Below are 15,184 nucleotides of genomic sequence, written 5' to 3' on the forward strand. Positions count from 1 at the left end.
AGGAGGAGGAGGATGGGAAGCGGGCCAAAGGTATTGCTCAGTCCCTCCCCGCCATGCTTCTCTTTACGACACACCTCCCAGCATGCTCCGCGAGCAGCGGCCTTAAGAGGACGGGACGCCGAAGGCGATCCCCACCCTACCCGCTCGTCTCTATGGTTATATCCTCCTTTCTCTCCTTCCCCCGCCCCTCCTATGCGGCGAGTGCGCAAGCGCACGCCGCCTGACGCAAGGGCGGAAGTGGGCGGGAGGGCGGCGCCGAAGTAGGCGCATGCGCGCGGCCGCCTTCTTTTTCTCTCTTTCCCCCTCGTTGCTGCCGCCATGGCGCCTGCGGTGAGTCTCCGGCAGAGTCGGGCCTAGAAAGGGAGGTCCAGGGTGGCGGGGTGAGGCCCGTGACGTATTAAGGAATCGGAGGGGGGGTTGTTGGCGGTGACGTCATAAGGAGCAGGGAGGGGAGGCAGTCTACCTGGCCGGGGGGGGTTCCCCCTGCCCCTTCCTCCCTGCAAGGTAGGCCTCAACGTCTCCTCCCAGCCCATGAAGCGTATTTCTGACTTCCCTGGACCCGCACGCGTTTTACTTTCCAGGCTAGGCTCCCCATGTCTCCCCTGATCATGTGCAGAGAGCAACTGAGCTCTTGGATCTGGCTCCAGAAGGACAGCGCAGGAAGCGAGGCCTACCCTTAAGAGCTGCTGGATCAGGCCAAAGGGGGCCCCATCCAGCCCAGCCACAGTGGCCAACCAGGTGCCCCAAAGGGAACCCCCCCCCAAGCAGCACGTGAGAGCAACAGCCTCCTCCCACTCCTACTCTCCAGCATTCTAAGGTAGAATGCACTGTCTATGGAGGCTCCATTGACAAATCTTACAAAACTGAGAAGAGCCCTGCAGCCCCGGGAACGGGCCAAAAGGGACCCACCTAGTCCAGCCCCGTTCTCACAGTGCACATCAGGCATAATTCAAACTCCAGCCCTCCAGATGTTTGGGACTACAATTCCCATCTTCCCTGTCTGCTGGTCCTGTTCGCTAGGGATGGTGGGAATTGTAGTCCCAAACATCTGGAGGGCCAGAGTTTGCCTATGCCTGGTGCACATCCTCCTTCTCACAGCCCTGCTGCACCCTTTATATCAGAGACCCCTTTTATCTCTCTGTTTATCTCAGAGGCTTCAACTGGGGTGTCTCAAGGGTTGCCTTTTGGACTCCCATTGCCCATGCAGGCTGTGGTTGATGGGAGCTGGACGCTGAACATCACCTGAAGGACCATCAATAGTTTACTGCAGGTGTAGCCAACATGAGGCCTTCAGATGTTGCTGGACTATAGCACACAAATTTATTGCAGTTCATAGATCCAAAATACGCAGTGCAGAGGCTGCTGAACAACTATAGTTTTCATCATCCCTGACAATTGAGCATGCTAAGTGGAGCTGATGGGAGTTAAGAGTCTCAACAGTGGGGGGGGGGGGTGGCCTTGCCATTGATTTACATTACACATAAGCATTTGGGGGAGAGAAAAGTCTCTCTAAAGGGTTGTGGCCTGCTGCTTTATGTACAGTCCACACCTTACCCAGTGTGATTGTCTGTGAAGCCAGGTCACATTATATATAGAACATGTGTTCGGACACACATGTTGTGCAGCTCTGATTGTTGGCAGTCCAGGATTCACCAGTGTCCGTTTTCCAACTTGTATGGGCCACCACTTTGTGGCTGTGTTGGGTATGAAAGTGAAAAATCTGCCTGTCTCTCAGGTTGCTGTGTTTTTTATTATTATTATTATTATTATTATTTCTTCTGTACTACTTTTCTATTGGAACAGTCAAAGCAGTCAGTAAGAAAACAAAAAAAAAACACCATATCAAAATTTAAAGCTGAAACAGTAAATCATATGAAACAATATGAAAAGATGGCATACCTTCATATTTTCACATCAACTCCTCAGGAAATTGACTGACAGCGGGGTCAGACTAAAGGCACACTATATTTTCGGCCACAAGTTATTTATTTATTTCCTAAGATTTAGACACTTTTCATTGTAGAAAACCTCAAAGTTGTTTATAAGAAGAATAAAACAATAACATTATTGGTAAAAAATAAAATAAAAACAATAATTTGAAACATTCAAATCAGCAATAAACTAAAAACAAATTAAAACACACATCAACATTCCAGATATCAAGGTAAGCTTGGCTAAACAAAAATATTTTTAGCAGACACTGAAAAGTATACAGTGAAGGTCCTGCCCAATGTTGGTAGGCAAGGAGTTCCAAAGTGCAGGTGCTGCCACATAACAAAATTGATTTTTTACAAATGCAGAACAGGTAATGGGGTAGCTGTAACAGTGCCAGTTCTGCAGATTGAAGTGGTCCAGCAGGCACATATGGGGTAAGGAGTTCTTGCTGGTAAACTGGTTCCGAAGTTGTCAAGGGCTTTACAGTTGTACTTTGGTTTTCAAACAGCTTAGTTCCCAAACGTTTTGGCTCCCGAACACCGCAAACCCAGAAGTGACTGTTCCGGTTTGCAAACTATTTTTGGAAGCTGAACGTCTGATGGGGCTTCCGCATCTTCTGATTGGCTGCAGGAGCTTCCTGCAGCCAATCAGAAGCTGTGATTCGGTCTTTGAACATTTTGGAAGTCAAATGAACTTCTGGAATGGATTCCGTTCGACTTCCAAGGTACGACTGTATGCTTGTACACTAACACCTTGAACTTGCAAATCTCTGAGCACAGCTAATCTATGTGGACAAAGTCACACCTCTCAGCAATTGTGCTGCAGCATTCTGCACTAACTGCAGCTTCTGGATCAAGCCAAAGGGAAGCCCCAAACCATGGCAGAGTTTGTGCCAGATGTGATCTATAGTATACAAGATTAGTACTTGTCATGGCTGAGGGCGAATGACAAACTTCTTCTCCAGAATTCTGTGAGGTGGATTAGCCTGAGCTCTAAGCCCAGTGAGCAACATCACTCCCCTTCTGGACTCTCCTCAGGAGGCTTCCAGTCAGCCAGAGTTAGGAAGAATTAAAGCATGGGATAGCAGCAGATAAAGCAATAAGAAGAAACCTACTAGGAGTAAATAAATGTTGGCTCTGGGGCAGCTTGACAATCTTGGAGAAAAAAAGGGATTTTAGGAAGGACTTCTAAAAACATGGTTTTCGGCTTCAGAAGCAGAAGATTTGGGTTGGGGAGAGCAAGAAAGATTGAGAGAAAATTTGAGAGGAGGTGCAGCTGGTTGTATAGCCTTTCGTTTAAGAACGAGGAACTTCTAGATTGGCTGAGAGAAGTGGCAAGGAGCCAGCACAAAGATTCAACAGGTGTGAGACAAAATCAGGGTGTTGGGTGGGGGAAAAAAGGGTTTGGGAAAACGTGATGTTGTGCAATTTCTTCTCTATGTGTGGCTCATCTGATGTTGCGAAGAGGATGTCTGCTTTTGCAGTGAGCGTCAGGCCCCAATAGGGAAAGAAAAAATGTTTACGGTTATTGTCACCTCCTGTAAGGCATCTAAAGCTGTTAACTAGAGGGGTAACCGTGTTAGTCTGTAGCTGCAAAAACAACAAAAGAGTCTTAATAAATTTATTATGGGACAAACTTTTGTGGACTAGAATCAGCTGAAAAACAATTTCTTACCTCTTTACTGCATTCCTCAGTACTTTAATTTCACCTTTTGGGTGGCAGGGACTAGCGTATAGTCAGTGTCATCTACCCTGAATCTTTTGGTTAAGTTTAGACTCCAGCCAAGATGAAAAAATCTGGGTTTGGGGAGGGACAGCTGCCTGTTTCACCCCTCCCCTCCTACATTTGGCAGGCTGTGAGACATTAGTTTTATTTATTTGTTATAGAAAGTTATATACTGCATTTCAAGTAAAGGAAAATAGCTAAAGCGGTTTTCAGCATATTAAAATAATACAAGAGCCCTTAAAATTTCCTCTCTGGTGCATGTGCCAGGATTTCTTGAACAATAGTAACCTCTCTTTCTCTCTCTCCTGCAGAAGAAGCTTGTGACGAAGGGTGGCAAAAAAAAGAAGCAGGTTCTGAAGTTCACTCTAGACTGTACCCATCCAGTAGAAGATGGCATCATGGATGCTGCCAACTTTGTAAGTTCCCGGCCCTTGGAAGCATTGACCACCTCTGGACTCCCATTAACTGCCTGCACTTGCTACCCTGAGAAGCCAGGCGGGTAACTGAACACATCTCCCACACAGATTGCAAATAGAAGATCTGGTTGCTTTGCTGCCATCTTTGGAAATGGGAGACACTTCTATCTTGTTCAGGGCTTCTGTTTCGGGGTGTGTTTTTGACAGGCAGGCTGTCAAAAGGCTGCTTGCAAATTGCTTGCAAATACACTGCTAACTGGAGCATCTGCTGTTCTCTCTGATCTCTCCAGCTAGCATGGAGGACAAGGCTATCAATGGCTGCTAGCTGTGATGGCTGCGCTCTGCCTCCAGAGTCGGAGGCAGTAACGCTTATGAAGTGCTCTTGTGGCTGGAAACCGAAGGAGGGGATAGTGCTCTTCTGCTCTGCTCTTGCTAACTGTTTTCCCACTGGGGATTGGCCATGGTGAGAACAGGAGGCTGGACCAAGTGGGCCACTGGCCTGATCCAGCAAGCTCTTTTCATGTCTGTGCTGCATACATTTGGTTGAAACTGGTTTTGGATCCTGCAGGAGGTTATTGTTGGTTTGGGGTGGGGAACCTGGTACCCTCCAGAGAATGTTGGATTCCAGCTCCCATCACCCATAGTCAGTGTGGCCAGATTGGTCAGGGATGATGGGGCTTGTAGTCCAATGGCCTCAACAGGGCCACCAGTTCCTTATTTTTGCTTTGTGTCCTGTTTTGGAACAGCCTGGTTTGGAGTGGGCAGATATTGGAGCTCTGTGTATGTATGTGTATCTGAAGTTTGTGTGGCAAAGCCTGATGCCTGTTTGCTTGTGGCACTGCCGTTTTGCTGCAGGGCATACATTCAGCTCTGAACAAAGCGACTAGGTATGTGCTTGCACTAACGCTTTGTCTCAGTCAGACTGCTGGGCCATCCACCTCAGTGCTTTCCATCCTGACTGGCAGCAGCACTCCAGGGCTTCTGATGAGAACTCTTTTCAGAGTATCGCCAGTACAGTAGTTTGGATACCCCAAGGGGGCTGTCCCTTTTCCTTGTTGGTTGTGCATTCTTTCAAAGGCTTCTATGTATCGTAAATCCTTTCTTGCTTCTGCCATTGTCTGTATTATACATGCAGATTTATTCAAATGTAAATTTATTAATCACTCGTGGGGGAAAAGGAATCACCTTAGGCAGAGGTGAGGAGCCCGTGACCCTCCAGTTCAGGGGTCAGCAAACTTACCGTGCCTTGGGCAGGTGTCTCCAGCACTGATCGCGCGGTGGGCATGGGAGCGTGTGCCTATACGCTATTTCCGGCGCACTTCCGGGTTGGAGGAGCACCGGAAATAGCTTGTGCGCATGTGCGCGGGCTTCCCCCGACCCGGATGTGCACCGGAAATAACGCTTGCGCATGCACAAATAACGTTTATGCATGCGCACAAGCTATTTCTGGTGCTCCTCTGACCTGGAAGTGGGCAGCCGCGCAGTGCAGCGGCGGAAAGAGCAGCAGCGGGTGGCAGGGGTTGCCGCGGGCCGGATAAATGAGTCCCTCGGGCCATATCCAGCCCGCAGGCCTTAGTTTGGGGACCTCTGCTCCAATTGTTGCTGAACAATGACTCCCATCATCCCTGACCATTCTGGCCGGGCCTGATGGACACTGAAGCCACGTGGCAGCCAGAGAGCTGCAGGCTCCCTTTCTCTGGTCTGCACTGACTGGCAGCAACTCTCCACAGTCTGGGGTAGAGAGAAGAGTTTGCCAAGCCTGCTGCCTGAGAGATTTCCATGAGAGGCACTCAGGATTGAACTTGGGACCTTTTGTGCTCTGGCGCTAAACTACGACCCTCCAGAACAACAAGGATGTGGAACCTGTGTCCCATCCCCAGGTGTTGTTGGCCCATCATCCCTGACTGCTGGCTAGAAAAGATGAGAGATGCGAGGACCATAGGTTTCCCCATCCTTGATCTGGGCATCCTTTAATTGGCTGGTGACCTCACATTGTTCACAGGTGAATATTATGGGTCATGGTTCTTCTCAACATTTGTGAGAATTACGTTGAAGTCTCTTATTAACCTTTGTTGGGTTTTAGACCTTTAGAAATTGGCAGTGGTGCCTCCTGTTTCAGGACATTTGCATGTCCAGTTTTGTTGCAGAACAGCCTTCCCCAAGCCTGTGCCCCCCAGATGTTTTGGGACTGCAGCTGGCTGATGGGATCCATAGTTCAAAGCCTCTGGAGGACACCAGCTTTGGGAAAGGCTAGTTTAGTGGTCGCAAGGGACGCGGGTGGCGCTGTGGTCTAAACCACTGAGCCTCTTGGGCTTGCCGATCAGAAGGTTGGCGGTTTGAATCCCCATGATGGGGTGAGCTCCCGTTGTTCGGTCCCAGGTCCTACCAACCTAGCAGTTTAAAAGCACACCAAAAAAAAAAAAAAGCGCAAGTAGATAAATAGGTCCTGCTCCGGCGGGAAGGTAAACAGCATTTCTGTGCGCTGCTCTGGTTTCGGTGTTCCAATGCACCAGAAGCGGCTTAGTCCTGCTGGCCACATGACCCAGAAAAACTGTCTGTGGACAAACGCCAGCTCCCTCAACCTGTAAAGCGAGATGAGCTCTGCAACCCCAGAGTTCTCTGCGACTGGACTTAACTGTCAGGGTACCTTTACCTAGTGTAGTGGTCAGGATTTTGGACTAAGACCAGGGAGACTTTGGTTTAAAGCCCTGCCTAGGCAGCCATGATGCTCACAGACTGATCTTTGATCAGTTACAGTCTCTCAGCCTGTCTTGCAGGGTTGTTGTACGGATGAAATGGATTGGGGGGACCAGTTTCACCGCCTTTATCTCACTAGAAGGAGCAGTGGCAACACAAACATGTTCTTGAAAATAAATAAAAGGTTAGGCATTGCCTCGTAACAGTCACTCTTCAAGCGCTTGTTGTTTATTTAGAGCATTTGTTATCCACTTTTCAGGCAGAAAGGCTCCCAGAGTGGCCAGCATACAGTCATTTAAAACGAGACAGTCCCTTCCTGCAGGTTTACAACCTTAAAAAACGCAGCACGCAAGGGAAAAGGGACGGGGAGGGTAGAGGAAAAAACACATTAAACTGGGGTGCCAGTTCCTAAACAGGCATTACAATTTTTTTTTTAATTTTTTTTGCAGGAGCAGTTCCTGCAGGAGCGGATCAAAGTGAATGGAAAAGCTGGGAACCTTGGTGGCGGTGTGGTGACCATCGAGAGAAGCAAAAGCAAAATCACAGTCACCTCAGAGGTCCCTTTTTCCAAGAGGTAAGGAGCCACGCGGGGTTAAAAGACTGGGGTGGGGGTGGCTTTGACTTAAAGAGGCCTCTGGCCCTCTGGTGTTGTACAATTGGCTGCAGGTGCAGGCTGAGAAAAGAGGATCATCCAATTAAGCCTATGTGCTGCTTCATACAATACATTTTACTCATTGCCACAGGGATTGTTGTTGACCACTAGCTTTCGTGCCATTAAAAGGGGATTCTTGGAGGAGGAGGAGGGGAGAAATCTATTCATGGCTGCTATTCATAAGGACTATTTAGAACGTCCATCTTCAGAAAAATCTTTCCTCTGAATTACCAGTTCGTGGTTTGCAATAGTGGAAGACGGCTATTTATTTATTTATTTATTTATTTATTTACTCCCCCAATTTACCATAAGGAGGGTCTCTGGGCGAGACGCAACATTAAAATACACAGTTACAGTGGTATCTCTGGTTGCAAATGGGATCCGTTCTGGAGGTCAGGCCGGATCCTGAGGTTTTCGCAACCAGAGAGACTGCTTCTGGGCATACGCGCGCAGCGAAACACTTCTGGGTTTGCCGCTTTCGCAACCTGAAGTTTACGTTAACTGAGGGTAGCGTAACCCGAGGTTCTGCTGTATGTTTAAAAAGCCTTGAATCAAAAAAGTGTGAAAACAATATAAAACAGTTCTATATATAAAACATTTCCAATAAAAATGTTATCATGCAGCTCCCGTTGGAGGATTTGTAGTGTCGCAACACAATCCTGGATTTGTGTGAAGAACAAAAGTGGTTTTAAATAATGGTGGAGGTTTGAGTAGAGCAGGGATGGAGTAACACTGAGAGGAAGGAAGGAAGGAAGGAAGGAAGGAAGGAAGGAAGGAAGGAATATTTATTTGCATCAGCCACCAGCCATAGCAATAAAACAAACAAAATGCGGTATACTGTACAAAGAATAAAGGTAAAAATTCACTTATATAAAATACATTTTGAGGGTTTGGATCAATAGTCAAATAATGGATCTTATTCTAATTGCCCCAGCTAAAAACCTTGCAACCTGAACACTGAGAGGGAAACATGGAAGTTTGAGTAAAGTGAGCAGGGGTGTCATGGAGGGCGGGATAGAGACAGTTTAAAACAGGATTTGAGTACAGTGAGAAGGAGGGTTGGAAAGGCTCTGTTGTGCTGGTTTGTGTAGGGACTGACAGGAGTTGAAAGTCCAAAAATATTTTTAGGGCGATGCAGGCCCTCCCATTCCATGTATAAATGAAGCCAAACTGCTCATTTAACAGACTTGAATAATTTTTTTTCTCTTGGCTTGGGGTATTGAAGAATGCAAGCCCATGAAACCAGTTCCTTACCCTCTGGGTGTCCTACTGAGTCCTTCCCCTAAGCCTTGGAGATTTCAGTCGGTGTCGTCAACTCACCTTCACACCCAGAAACAGGGAGTTGGAAATGTGATTTCATAAAAAATAAAATGACAAGAAAGCTAAGGGGTTTTTTGGTTGCCCAGATTTTACCCACATTTGCAAATATCATGCCTTTTGGGGATCTTGGTCGACGGAGATCCTGTTGCCGTTGACTCAGCTTGAATTATTTAAGCAGCTCGAGAACCGGGCATGTGACTGACCCAGCAGACTCCAGTGGCGTCATTTGGGGGCCGCAGTCAGTTTGTTTCCCTGCTTCTTTGTTCCTCCCGCAGATACCTGAAGTACCTCACCAAGAAATACCTGAAGAAGAACAACTTGCGCGACTGGCTCCGCGTGGTCGCCAACAGCAAGGAGAGCTACGAGTTGCGATATTTCCAGATCAACCAGGATGAAGAGGAGGAGGAAGAAGAAGATTAAATGCAAAGGAATCTGGCAATATTTTGTACATTCGCTTTTCCTTCAATAAAATACGGTGAAAGTTGTTATAACATTTCTCCTTGTGTGGTTCTGTCTGGATTGCAGTCTGCCATGTAAACACAGCCAGAATAGATGTCCACATCAAAAGCTTCCCCTGTCCTTTGCTGCTCTCTACGGAGAGATTGTGGTATGAGCTTTGGGGTAGGAATCCCCAACTTTTTCTTTTGCCCAAGCAGGGCCAGCCCACCTGTGGCGTGGTGCAAAGTGGCCCCTGTGGGCACCTCTGCCACTGCCAGAAAGGCAGCACTGGCAGCCAGAACCTCACAAAATCTCTCCAGGGTAGTGGCGCCACAGTCACGTGTTCCCATTTCTGATGTGCCCAAGAACCCACTTAGAAATCTCAAACTCAGGATCGCTGCAAAGGGCACATTTTGTAGAAGAAAAAACTGGCGATGCTTGGAAACACCACCCGTCCCTGTAGGGGAAAACACATAAAACATGGGGGGGGGGGAAGACCACCCCCAAAGGTTGGGCAAGCCCTTCACTCCCCCAACCAAACTATCTTCTCCACAAGCTAAAGCACCTCAAGTTAAAATTGGGAAGGTGTTGGGTGCTGGTGTTTGAGAGGGTCATTGTGCCTGCGATTGCCAACCTAGGAGACTGGGCTGAGGGGAAGGTTCATCCCCTTGTATTGGGGTGGGATGAAAAAGCTGCAATTCAGGTGCGGGGAACCTACAGGTGAAACTCGAAAAATTAGAATATCGTGGAAAAGTTCCTTGATTTCAGTAATTCAACTTGAAAGGTGAAACTAATATATGAGATAGACTCGTCACCTGCAAATCGAGATATGTCAAGTCTTGATTTGTTATCATTGTGATGATCATGGCGTACAGCTGATGAAAACGCCAAATTAACAATCTCAGAAAATTAGAATATTCAAGGAAATCAGCAAAACAAGGATTGCAAATCAAGCAAGATTGGACCTCTGAGAAGTAGAAGCACATCTCACTTTGCATGTCATGAGTCGGTCTCATATATTAGTTTCACCATTCAAGTTGAATTACTGAAATCAATGAACTTCTCCACGATATTCTAATTTTTCGAGTTTCACCTGTAACTACCAAGTCCCGCCTGCCCCAGGAAGCATGGTCAAGGTTGATGTTGGGAGGTGTAGTTCATCAGTGTCTAGATTGCTAAAGGCTCCCCACACTTGCTGTGATGGAAAAGGCTTCATAATTGGAGAGAGGGGTGCAGAGACTGTGTTTGTATAATAGGGAAGAGGAAGCTGGTTTCAGAGGGAGGGGGGATGTATGAAGCAGTATGTAGAGTATTGAGGTTGGTTGGGGTTTTGACAGATGCACTAGTGGCCTGCCAGAGGGTCTGGAAACCAAGTCTTAGGACCACGTTCAGCCTGGAGGAGAGAAGACTTTGGAGGTGATATGACTGCCCCCTTCAAATAGCTAAAGGGCTGTCACATGGAAAATCTGAGCGAGCTTGTTTTCGGCTGCTCCAGAGGGGAAGAACCCAAACAGATGGATTCAAATGGCAAGAAATGAGATTCTGACTAAACTTTAGGAATAACTTTCTGACAGTAAAGAGGGGTTTGACAGTGGGTCAAAGTCCCTTGGACTTTTAAGCAGAGATTGGACGGCCATCTGTCAGGGGTTCTTTAGCTGCGATTTCTGAGTTGCAGGGGGTTTTTCTGGATGACCCTTTGGGATCCCTTCAAACTATATGCCCTGCTTTGTGGACCAGGCTGGCACCATGGAACTTCTGCTACCCCAAGGCCATGCCTCTAGCTCCCTGGCTACTCCTTCCTACCTCTGTCCTTATTTCAAGTTTTCCTTAGATCTTCTTGCAGCTGGGTGGAATAAGATGAGTTGGGAGAGCAAATGCAGTTTGCTGGCTGTGGAGGAAATTCCCACGTTGACCGTTGCAGCAACTTGTGGAAGAGGGGTTTCTTTTGCCAGGCAAACTAGTCTTCTTGCTTCTGAGGAACAGAAAAGGTTGAGGAAAGCTTTCCCCCCAGATTTTTTTAAAAATAAAAAACCCACAATATTAAGTTTGCCAAGCTGTGCAGGGTGAACATCCAAGTACTATGGCTATTGTGTCAGCCAGTAGTTAAGGAAAGCAATGAGAGATCTTTTTAATTTATTAAATACTGCTAAGCTGGCATTTCACACGAAATAATATTAAGGATGCTTAACAGTATTTCAGAAGCTGGTTGGAGGTGCCATGATGGCAAAGGTTGGAGGTGCCGTGAGCGTCATCTAGTCCAAGCCCCTGTAATGCAGGAAGCTTTTGCACAATATGGAGCTCGAATTCACAACCCTGAGATTAAGAGACTCAAGTTCTACTGACTATCCCAGAGTGACTTCCTCAAAAGAATAATGGGAACTGTAGTTTGTTAAGGTGCTGGGAATTGTAGGTCTATGAAGGGGGGAAACTACGATTCCCAGGATTCTTTGGGGAGAAATGAGCTTGAAACATGGGTATAATTTGCTTTCAATGTATGGTGTAATCTACCTGCAAACAAAACCAGACTGAATGCTCAATTAACCGGTCATCTGGAAGAGAGCAGCATAATAAGCAAAGCCTATTGGCTTCTGGTTGCCTTAGTTTTGGAGAGGTACATCCTAAAGGTGAGGGATCATTTGGGATCCGGTCCAAGTTTGGGTCCTTGGGGCTGTTAGATTGGCTGTGGAAGCCTCCATTTGACTCTCTGTTCTGCCACAAACCTCCCCAGGGTGGCTGTGGGGCTTTCCCAGGGACCCAATTTGCTGCTCCCCTTGTGGGCTGCCAACTTCTTCGCCTTCAGAATATCCAAAGCGAGGAAGCCCTGAGTTCGAATCCTCACTTGGGCACGGGTTACACCAGTCTCCTCCCTGTCCTCCTTCAGATCAACTAGCATCATCTCTGAATACCATCTGCTGGGGAATACAAATAGGAAGAGATTGTGCCTGCCCAGTGTGTAGTGGCTGTGAAAAAGGCAAGTTCCATGCTAGGGATCATCAGGAAAGGAACTGAAACTTTTGACATCATAATGCCGTTATAGAAATCTATGGCGCATTTGCAGTACTGTGTGTGGTTCTGGTCACCTCACCTCAAAAAGAGTTGGTGAAGGTTCAGGAAAGGGCAAGCAAAATGATCAAGGAAAAGCTTCAGAGTTTGGGACTTTTCAGAGAAACAGTGAATAAGAGGGGATGTGATGGAACTGTAGAAAGTTCACTCTCATAATACTCAGGGATGTCCAAGAATGCTGGAAGACGCAGGACAGATAAGAGGAAGTCTTCCCTCTGGCAGTGCATAAACTATGGAACTCCCTCCCACAGGAGACAGTGATGGCTATCAACCCAGAGGACTGGGCAAATTTATGGCTGCCAATGGCTACTAACCCTGATGGCTATGTTCTGCCTTCACTGTTGCAGGCAGCAGACCCCCTGAATAACAGTTGCTGGGGATCGCAGTTGGGCAAAAGGTGCTCCTGTTCTTGGGTCCCACTTGCAGGTTCCCCATAGGCATCTCCCCCTGCAAGAACAGGAGGTTGGTCTGTTATTTATTTGTTGCATCGGTATCCCATCTTTCCTCAAGGTGGCCTCCTGCCCACTTTGCCCTTACAACAACCCTGTGAGGTAGATTAGGCAGGGAATGAGTGGCTGGCCCAAGGTCATCCTGTGAGCTTAGTGGCCAAGTGGAGATCTGAAGCCTGGACTCTAACCATGACACCACCACTGATTCTCTAGCCTTGGTGGGCCTTTGGCACGGCTTTTTGGAGAAAAGCTTAAATAAATGGTCCTTTAAAAAGAAAAACAAATGCCAAATCAAAGTATCTCCCCTCAGAAATATTGTGGTCCTTTTCTCATATCGCATTGTCCCTGCAGGATCAACCCTCCCAACCCCAACCCATATTTCCCCCCCTGCGCCTCTCACTTTCCTGGTGCGTAAAAATCTCCGCGGGGAGGATTCTTGGAGGGGCGTTTGTGCGTGTTTGGGAAGGTGGGAAGGGGGCTTGCTTTGCCTGTCTACCGAGAGAGATGCCGCCGCCGCCGCCGGTGGTGTGCCCAAAATGATGGGATGCGGTTGCCAAGGTAACCAGACTGGACGTCAGCGCGCGCGCCTGGGCATGTGTGCGCGGCCGCCGCTCCGGGCTGGCTTGTGCAAGGTGGGTCCAGCGCGCTCCTCCTCCTCCTCCTCCTGCGCGGCTGCGGATCGCGGCGGGGCAGGCAGCGGCGAGAAAGAGGAGGAGGAGGAGGAGGAAGAAGACGACGGGCCGATCTCTGCCCCCCTCCCGCGCGCCGGGCTCTCGAGCACCCCCTCTCCATCCTTCCCCAGTCGCTGCAGCGGCCATCTTCGCTGCCTCGCCCTCCGCAGCGCAACGTGCGCACCGGGCGGAGGCGGCCGCCGCTCGGCTCGCGGAGCGATGCGCGGCGCGGAGGAGCCGCAGATCGTGGAGGACATGTCAGGTAGGTGGAGAAAGCGTGGGGAGGAATAAGGGGGGGACGGGACAAAAGCTGACCCGAGTGGAGGCTCAGATGGGAGGGTGCACCTCTTTCCCCCAAAACAGCCCAAAGAGGAGTCCTGCTGGGTCAGGTACCTTTCTCCAAGGTGGCCTGCAAGACTGCCCCCACGCTGGGAGGGGGGTGGGCTCTCCCAAACAGGGCCCTGAGGTGGTGGCCCCTTTCCCTCTCTGATCATCTACTTGAGGTAGACTGCCCCTGCCCATGGAGGCTCCCTTTAGCTTATCCAAAGGCTTGTTGGGCGCCTCTCTCCATCCAGTCCTGGAGTCTGGATGCAGCAGGGCAAAGCCACTAGAATAATAAAATTGTAGATTTGGAGGGGACCCCCAGGGTCATCTAGTCCAACCCCTTAAAATGCAGAAATCACAGCTGGAGAATCCCTGGCTCTGAATCCAAGCTCTGTTTCCAAAACCTGCAATGAAGGAGAGTCCTTCTGGGGGAGGCCCTTCCACAGCTCAGAAAGTTGTTCCTAAGGTTTAGTAGTCGGTTTGGGAGCCACCCTCTGGAGCAGCAGAAAGATGGCTAATCATATTAGCTCTCTGTCTTCTTCACATCTCTTTGAGCCTCTGGAGTTTAGAAGTGTGCTACCTCATCCCCCCCCCCTCTCTAGCTAATAGCTGTCCTCAGTGTATCTGAAGAAGTGTGCATGCACACGAAAGCTCATACCAAGAACTAACTTAGTTGGTCTTTAAGGTGCTACTGGAAGGAATTTTTTTATTTTGACTATGGCAGACCAACACGGCTACCTATCTACAGCTGTCCTCAGTAAGCCTATTGAGAGGGAGGGCGGTGATTTGCAAACACCCTACTGAAATCAATGGGGCTTCCTGCCAAACCTGAGCACAGGTTGTAAATAACGTTTGACAAGTAGCAGATGTTCTTTGGAGGCCTTTGCAAGCCTGATGGGACATCCTGGGAAAGTGTGCCCCTCTGGGCCAGGTGACCAGTGGTCCTTCTGATTCCAGTAATCTGTCTCCAGAGAGACCTCATGGAATTCCTAAAAAGGGACACACAAGAGGGGCACTCATCCTCCATTCCTTTTCATTTAAGAACATAAGGAGAACCCTGCTGGATCAACCCAATGGCCCATCGAGTCCAGCATCCTGTTCTTACAGTGGCCAATCAGATGCCTGTGAGAAGCCAGCAAGCACATGATCAGTCTCTCCCCATATGTAGCATTCAGAAGCATCACTGCCTCCTACCACGAAGGCACAGCTTAGCCATTGTGGCTAGTAGCAATCCATAGCCTTCTCTTCCAGATATTTTTTTCCTAATCCTCTTTTAAGACCATTCAAGTTGGTGTCCATCCCTGCCTCCTGTGGGAGTGAGTTCCACAGTTCAACAATGCATTGCATGAAGAAGGACTTTATTTTATCGGTCCTGAACCTTCCAACATTCAGCTTTATTGGATGACTTCTAGTGTTTTGAGATAGGGAGGAAAACTTCTCTCTGGCCACTTTCTCTATGACATGCATAGTTTTATAAACTTCTATAAATTTTAC

The 15,184-nt window shown here is 48.4% G+C and overlaps 2 protein-coding genes across 5 annotated transcripts in view; both read left to right on the forward strand.

The window, feature by feature from the left end:
* The first annotated feature begins 192 nt into the window (after positions 1 to 192).
* Positions 193 to 9,236, forward strand: RPL22 (ribosomal protein L22). Its single transcript, XM_083513363.1, has 4 exons — positions 193 to 330; positions 3,972 to 4,076; positions 7,223 to 7,347; positions 9,021 to 9,236. Exons 1-4 carry the CDS (start codon positions 319 to 321, stop codon positions 9,163 to 9,165), a joined length of 387 nt encoding a protein of 128 aa, XP_083369489.1. The 5' UTR covers positions 193 to 318; the 3' UTR covers positions 9,166 to 9,236.
* Positions 9,237 to 13,290: 4,054 nt separating this feature from the next.
* Positions 13,291 to 15,184, forward strand: part of CHD5 (chromodomain helicase DNA binding protein 5) — a 58,238-nt gene continuing 56,344 nt past the window's right edge. For 3 of the 4 annotated variants that reach the window (XM_083512767.1, XM_083512769.1, XM_083512770.1), the window contains exon 1: positions 13,293 to 13,628. In XM_083512767.1, the coding sequence (XP_083368893.1) occupies positions 13,586 to 13,628 (43 nt within the window). In that variant the 5' untranslated portion in view covers positions 13,293 to 13,585. Of the gene's footprint in view, positions 13,629 to 15,184 lie in introns of all 4 variants that reach the window. The other variant, XM_083512768.1, reaches the window with a different exon arrangement.

Source organism: Podarcis liolepis (assembly GCF_965112155.1).
Source record: "Podarcis liolepis genome assembly, chromosome: 7".
Classification (NCBI taxonomy): Eukaryota; Metazoa; Chordata; class Lepidosauria; order Squamata; family Lacertidae; genus Podarcis; species Podarcis liolepis.

Excerpts from the sequence above, each read along its gene's own strand:
- RPL22 (XM_083513363.1), top strand. Across the intron at positions 4,077-7,222 it reads TCATGGATGCTGCCAACTTT|GAGCAGTTCCTGCAGGAGCG; the intron begins GTAAGTTCCCGG and ends TTTTTTTTGCAG. Across the intron at positions 7,348-9,020 it reads GAGGTCCCTTTTTCCAAGAG|ATACCTGAAGTACCTCACCA; the intron begins GTAAGGAGCCAC and ends TTCCTCCCGCAG.